The following is a 7,137-nucleotide window of genomic DNA, read 5'->3' as shown; positions in this document are numbered from 1 at the left end:
AACGGCCGCGCCATTCAGATCCCGTCACACTCTCACGGGAGTCTGTCGGGGCCGTGGGAGGCCTGTGTCGGTGAGGTGAGCCCAGGTACCTTCTCGGTGGGAGGAGGTCTGGTGGAGCCACAAGACCACGCCTCATCAAGGGAAGCAGCCTGCGCGGGGCCGGGGAAGAGTGCTCCCGAGGACCCCCTCGCGTGTGTTGCGTCGTACGTGACCGCAGGCGACACGCCCTGCCGTCCTCCGAGTGGAAACCACGGCGCCCGGCCAAGTCCCACCTGCTGTACCTGGGACGCCCCCGGGCACTCACTCACCTGGGACGGGGCAGCCGGAAGACCCCGCTGCAGGTACAGAGGGAAGAAGACCGCACCCGTCCGGTCCGGCTGGGCACGCGGGTGTTTTCGTGGCGGGTGCTGAGTCACAAATCCGCTCAGAGACAAAAAGTAGGCGGGGTGGTGCACACGTTTATTTCTCCTTTTTCTCACACAGCAAGGCAGCCCGCGTTGTGACCCAGTGACTGGGGGGTCTCTTCGTGGGTAAGTGCACGGAGGTCAGGAAGTCTGCAGGCAAGCCAGCGGTTGTCATAGTTCTTGACCTCTCAGGCGTCTGATACACCGGGCACTCGAACGTGTCGAGCTGCGTATCTGTCTGGTCAGAAGCACCTGCTCGCTCAGTGGAAAGCTGAAAAAACAAATCCAACAGTTAGATGGCAAAGCAGGAGCTCACTTTCCACGCACCAGATTCGGGGGACGGCCGCTCGCTGGACACACGGCTGGTTAGGGGCTCTGTGGCCGGAGGACCTGTGTGACCATCGTGGCCTCCGGAACAGTCTGGAGAAGCAGCTGGTAGAGCATCTATTCCAGGTTTTAGCAATGTTCTAGGCTGTCGTATTTATTTTTATGTTTAAAGAATTTTTAACGTTTAGTTTCGAGAGAGACGTCAGAATGCGAGTGGAGGAGGGGCAGAGAGAGAGGGAGACACAGAATCCGAAGCGGGCTCCGGGCTCCGAGCTGTCAGCACAGAGCCCGATGCGGGGGCTCGAACCCACAAACCGTGAGATCGTGACCTGAGCCAAAGTCAGACGCTCAACCGACTGAGCCACTCAGGCTGTTTTACATGTTTGCCATCTAGGGGCATCTGGGTGGCTCAGCGGTTAAGTGTCCGACTTCAGCTCAGGTCACGATCTTCCGGTTTGTGGGTTCGAGCCCCGTACTGGGCTTCACTGGCAGTTCAGAGCCTGGAGCCTGCTTCAGATTCTGTGTCTTCTCTCTCTCTGCCCCTCCCCTGCGTGTGCTCGCTCTCCCTCCCTCCCTCCCTCTTTCCCTCTCAAAAAAATATAAACGTTAAAACAACGATGTTTAAAAAAATGAACTTTCGGGGCGCCTGGGTGGCGCAGTCGGTTAAGCGTCCGACTTCAGCCAGGTCACGATCTCGCGGTCTGCGAGTTCGAGCCCCGCGTCAGGCTCTGGGCTGATGGCTCAGAGCCTGGAGCCTGTTTCCGATTCTGTGTCTCCCTCTCTCTCTGCCCCTCCCCCGTTCATGCTCTGTCTCTCTCTGTCCCAGGAATAAATAAACGTTGAAAAAAAAAAAAAAAAATTTTTTTTAAAAAAAAAAAAAATAAAAAAATGAACTTTCTTGAGCAGAATTTATAAGCACTGTGTTTATTAACTTTATATGTGTGATTCAGTGAGTACTGAAAAGTACGTATTAAAAATACATACCGGGGCGCCTGGGTGACTCAGTCCAGTGAGCATCCAACTTTGGCTCAGGTCATGATCTCCGGTTCGTGGGTTCGAGCCCCGCGTCCAGCTCCGTGCTGACAGCTCAGAGCCCGGAGTCTGTGTCCCCCCCCCCCCCCCCCCCCCGCCCCTTCCCCGCTCGCACTCTCTCTCAACAGTAAACATTAAAAAAAAAATTTTTTTAATGTTGTCTAAAGCGTATCAGCAAATGTCCCTCGTGAAACCACAGGGAACGGGACAGGAAGGAACGGCTCGGGTCCCCGCGGGAAGGCCCACAAGGCCGGCTGCACGGTAAACACATGCAATTACCTTTGTTGGCAGGAAGTAGATTTCAGGGAAATCACAACAGAGCTCACGAGGCAGCGAGTCCTCTAGTATGTTTTGTTCCCGATTCCACCTTGCGCCCTCGACGAATAAACCGAAAACGTGAACTCCGACGTGAGTGCGGTCTGTGCCCTGAGATGAAACAGAGGCGGTGTGGGTGGGTCCCCGGGCAGGGCGCTTCCTTCAGCCGAAGCTCCGTCTGGGGGAGGGCCCTGGGGGAGACGGAGAGCTGCCCTCCGAGACCCGCCCCCCGGACGCCCGAAGCTGCAGCTCGCACCGGGCCCTGTGTGGACCGGGGTCTCCCTACACTCCCACGGTGTGGTCTCGTGTATAAACGGGGCACGGGGAGAGGGTGACGGCAATAACTAAGAACAAAATAGAGCAGTTCTCGCAACACGACGTAATAAAAGCCACGTGAATGTGGTCTCCCTCCCTCCCAAGAGGTCTTGTCGGCCACGTCCCCCCTTCTTGTCGACCTTCTGACACTCAGGAGGGGGATTGTATGATCCCGACCGGGGACCACGGGCCACTGAAGCCACGGAGACCGTGGAGGGGCGCTCCTGTGTCCCGACACCGGCCACCACACAGATGAGTCCTGGAGACGCTGTGCCGAGTGAAAGGGGCCAGTCGCAGGGACAGACGCTACAGGAGGCTCCTGTCGCCAGATTTATAGGGACAAAGAATAGATGCGATCAGGACAGGCGGGCGGGACGTGGACGTCCACGGGGACAGTGCCTCGGTTCCGGAGGTGGAGGGCGTGAGGGCCGCCCCGCAGCGTGGACGTGCTCAGGGCCAAACGGTGAGCATGAGGGCGCCTGGGGGGGCTCAGTCGGGTGAGCGTCCAGCTCTGGACTTCGGCTCGGGTCACCGTGTCTCAGTTCGTGAGCTCGAGCCCCGCCCCACTTGCACGCACTCTCTCTCTCTCTAAGTAAACAAACTTTAAAAAAGGAAATAGTTAAAATGGCACGTCCAGTGTTACCTTATGTATATTCTGCCATCGTACAAAAGTAGAAAAAGTAAAAGCTCTTCAAGGAAAAGGGAAAACAGAGGGTGCGCGCGTAGCTTTGGGACTTGTGAGGTGCGCGGCACGGGGGAGGCGGAGTGGAGGCTGGCGAGGGGAGGACCGACTGCACGACTGCTCTCCCCAGTGCCCTCAGTGTTCTGGTACCTCAAAGGCCGTCCTGACCGCGTTGAGGTTCCCGTGGATGGCCGCGGAGAACCCCTCGTCTCTGCTGTCAGCGGTGTCCGAGATCACACGGTGGGCAAACGTGAGGGCGCCGAGAGAGATTCCCTGGGACCGTCCGTAGTCGTGAAGCACGGCCACGAGAAAGGCTTCGGGGAGAAGCACAGAGCGACGAGTTCCCTGTGAGTCAGGGGCACCAAGGGCTCTGCGTTCCCTCCTGGCCACAAGCTGGCTCCCGGGAGCAAGGAGAAGACCCGAGCACGTCAGAGTCTTGGTCGAGAAACGGCACACAGACGAGTGGGAAGAGGAAGGCACGTTTTCCCCTGGGGTCGCCACGCTGTCGGGTGTCCCCTTGGCTGTGTGGACAAAGGCTACGTGCAGCTGAGAAAAAGGAGACCGAGACAGAGTGGAAACAGCCCAGATAGGAGGAGGCAGAGGACAGTCGATCACCTGGACCCAGCCGTTCCTGAAGCCAAACCTCTGGCCTGCCTTCCCACTCGCATGAGCCTATGACTTGCCCTGTTTTGCTCAAGCAGGTTTGGATTGCGTCCTGTGTCCTAACACCAGGATTCCTAACACAGCTCCCAACCGTTCTGCCAGCCAGTTCCCCCTCTTGCTTAATCCATCCTGCGTGAACTGCCAGGTTAGGAGCTTCGCCCTGCTTCTGAATCGTGTAATGCCCCTGCCGGGGTCTCTACACCAGCGCTCACCGAGTCACCTGGGCACCGAGGCCCCCGCCACGCTGGCGTGTTTCCCGTGCTGTGCCGTTGCGGGAAATGTCTGAGCGGGCACCCGGCTGGTGGCTTTGCTCCTGCCCTCCTCCTGGGACGCTCTTTCTCCAATCTCCTCAGAACTTTCCAAGGCCCGAGAAGCCGTCTCTGCCCCGGCCCTCCTCTGTGCGCCTCTCGGGGGTCCGCGGCCTCCAGAGGACAAGACTGGGGCCACCAACCTCTTTGTGCTTCTGGTGGCAGCCGGCACGCCCTGGCCCTGTCCCCCGGGCGCTCAGTGACGCTGCCACGCTGTCGAGCCCCCGTGTCTCCCGAGCTCCAGCCCCCTAGAGCCACCTGCCCACCGCCCACCATGCGGTCTCCTCCGAACGTCTCAGACTTGACAGGTGACGGCCACCTCTCTGCCCATCACGTTGCTCCTCTCCCTGTGTCCCCGTGTCCCTGTGTCAGTAACGGTCGTCAGCCGCCACCCAGCTCTCTGAGCCCAAGACCGGGGAGCCTCCCTCTCTGCTCCCCCAGCGCCCTACGACTATTCTCTTCCACCCTCCTCTGTCGACCTTCCAGGCCACCGCCAATTCTCGCCCGGGGAATAAAGCAGACGCCTAAGTGCCTGGGACCCAGGCTCCGCTCCGGCTCCTCCCCCGTGTTGCGGAGTCAGGTCAAGGCCCCCCCCCCCCCCCAGCCTGAGACGGGGCAGCGGCCCAGACCTCCACCCCCCCCCCCCCCGCCCCCGCCAGGAGCCAGCCCTTCCCACCTTTTCAGCTTCATCCCACACCGTTCGCCCTTCGTGGGCTTTCACTCTGCCCACACTGAACGTTTCACGTGGGCTTCTCCCCCTCGTATCTGGCCTTTGGCGCGAACAGAAATGCGATTCCCAGTCAATGCTGTGCTTCAACACGTGGGTTTCTGCGTCACACGAGCCGAGTTCCGATCCCGGCTCAGTTGTGTGACTTTGGGAAAATTACTCACCTTCTCTGTGCCAGGGTTTTCCTGAGAACAGGGAGGGCCGTGTGAACACCACCACGGGACTGTCGTGAGGACCGCTCTCCACAGAGAGCTCGCGACAGTGCCCGGTCCCCAGTGAGCACGGGTCCGGGGATTAACCGCCGTCCCCTTGTGCGCTCGGCACCTGCCACTTCCGGCAGCCGGCTCTCTGTCTCAGCAGCCTTTCCTGGTCCCCGCTCAGGTCCCCCTGCTTTATGCTCCAAAAGCCCTCAGTGGTTCACTCATTCACACATTCGTTCAGAAACTCGTGTAATGGTTCTGGGATTACGTATCGGGAGTTTAAGGTGCTGGGGGCTGCGCGGCCTGGAGTAGAAAGACGGAGGGCTGCCTGTGTGGGGCTCCGTGGCGTCTTGTACGCCCCATCACCCAACCACGCATCGTAACGCCCTCCGTGGGGACGTCTTCCCTTCCCGTGTGACCTGAGCAGTGGCTCCCGAGACCCGGCACGGTTCCAGGCGTTCGCTTTTGTTGAATGAATGAACAGAAATGGCTGAGGCACAGATTCTGTCCTTGGGGGGCACCCACGTCCCGCGGCCCCGATAAAGCGCGGTGGCCTTTGAGGGAGGCCACGTCGGCCTTTGACATCAGAGTCGGTGGAGGTGGTGACGCTCCTGCCAGGGGCAGGTGCAGTCAGGCAAGGGTGGTCCTACTGGGGAGGGGGGAGGGGGGATGAGGAAGGAAAGGGAAGCGGAGGGAGGGAGGAGAGACTCCCCACCCCCAGGGCGAAGTGCCTGGGGATGCAGGGCCGTGGCTTTGGGTCTTTCACGCTGAAGGGGAGGAGGAGGGAGGCTGGCAGGGAGCACGAACGTGGGGGGCTGGGAGGGGGCCCTGGCCCTGTTCTCACACTCACCTTGCGGAAAGAAGAAAGCTGGGAGCCAGTATCTTGCAGGAAATCCTTCACAGAAACCACTGGTTTTATTGTCAGAGGATCTGGGGTTTCGGGTGGATGATGGCATGGAATGCTTCCCGGTGGCGACAAATCTCACGTACCTGTAGGAGGCAGACCGTAGACCGAGGGGTCAAGGGCACCGTCATCGCCTGTCCACGCGGCCAGGCCCTCCACGGCCCCTCCCCCCCTTCTCATCTCAGGCTTTCCCCTCTCGGGACCCTCGTCTTGTCCTTCAGGGGAGACCAGCTGTGGCTTTGAAGGGCGAGGCCCTAACTTGCTGGAAGGCAGTGGATTTAGGCAGCGAGGGATGTGCTGGGCATCCTGACTGGGCGCTGAGGAGTCTATGGATTGTTCCGGAGCTGGTGACTCTGAGAGGATAGGTCCTAGCATTTGCTTAGAGGTAAGTGGCACAAAAGGCGGTTTGGTACAGACTTTGGAACCAGATTTTCTGAGTTCAAATCTCAAGGCTTCTACCCTAGTTGTGAAACGCTGGGCAAGCTACTTCACATCCTTGTGCCTCACTCATATCTAAGACAAGGGTGACGAATGACTGGGCTGACTGCATCTCGCAGGGTTACTGTCAGAGTCACATGAGGACGTGGGACACAGGCACTCCTTGAGCGATAGCTGCTCTCGTGCCCTTCAAATGGTTTTGATCTATGTATTAAACTCGTTTAAAAATTACACGTAACTAACCCTTACTTCCTCTTGCACTTCCCTCTGCTGGTATCACAGGACAGAGTGTAGAGTAACAGGAAGGGAAATGTACCAGGTCTGGTCCTGTGTGTCCTTGAGCGGAGGGACCATGGACGGGACCCAGGGTATCCTGTGTCTCCAGGTCTCCATCCTAGACTGAAGACAACAGTCCCCCCCCCCCCCCCCGCTTGATTCACATGTTGCTCTGAGAACCCAAAAGTCCAACCATATGAAACTACGTGGTAAACCGTTAAGTTCTTCGCAAAATTAAGCAAGAGAATAAAGCCGCTTTCATCCGTACCGATGATGTATTGCAGCGTAAGCCATTTTGGCCCAAGTGTTGAAGAAATTCACTCGCTGGATGAGATCGTTAGCCCAGGAACTCAGGGGCTTACAGGACTTGTAGGCATGTTTCTGTTGGGATTTAGAGACAAGCGCATCACTTTAAAATTTTTTTTTTTAGGATTTGTCTTTGGGGGTCATTGGGAACATCTCTGCAAACTTTGGTAACAGACTCGACTGCCAGGGAGAACGCTGGCAGGAGGACGCCATTTTCCAGTGGAGAGCACATAATGGGGA

At 58.3% G+C, this 7,137-nt stretch overlaps 1 protein-coding gene across 1 annotated transcript in view; it reads right to left on the bottom strand.

Moving 5' to 3' along the window:
• Positions 1 to 438: 438 nt before the first annotated feature.
• The window catches only part of DNAH14 (dynein axonemal heavy chain 14), a 327,779-nt gene continuing 321,080 nt past the window's right edge, over positions 439 to 7,137 (bottom strand). Inside the window, exons 82-86 of the mRNA XM_043569070.1 lie at positions 6,860 to 6,972; positions 5,824 to 5,963; positions 3,226 to 3,389; positions 2,043 to 2,189; positions 439 to 675 (exon numbers count right to left, since the gene is read on the bottom strand). Of these exons, the coding sequence (XP_043425005.1) occupies positions 460 to 675; positions 2,043 to 2,189; positions 3,226 to 3,389; positions 5,824 to 5,963; positions 6,860 to 6,972 (780 nt within the window). The 3' untranslated portion in view covers positions 439 to 459. The remainder of the gene's footprint in view (positions 676 to 2,042; positions 2,190 to 3,225; positions 3,390 to 5,823; positions 5,964 to 6,859; positions 6,973 to 7,137) is intronic.

This window comes from Prionailurus bengalensis, chromosome E4 (genome assembly GCF_016509475.1).
Source record: "Prionailurus bengalensis isolate Pbe53 chromosome E4, Fcat_Pben_1.1_paternal_pri, whole genome shotgun sequence".
Classification (NCBI taxonomy): domain Eukaryota; kingdom Metazoa; phylum Chordata; class Mammalia; order Carnivora; family Felidae; genus Prionailurus; species Prionailurus bengalensis.
This window is presented reverse-complemented; position numbering and strand designations above follow the sequence as displayed.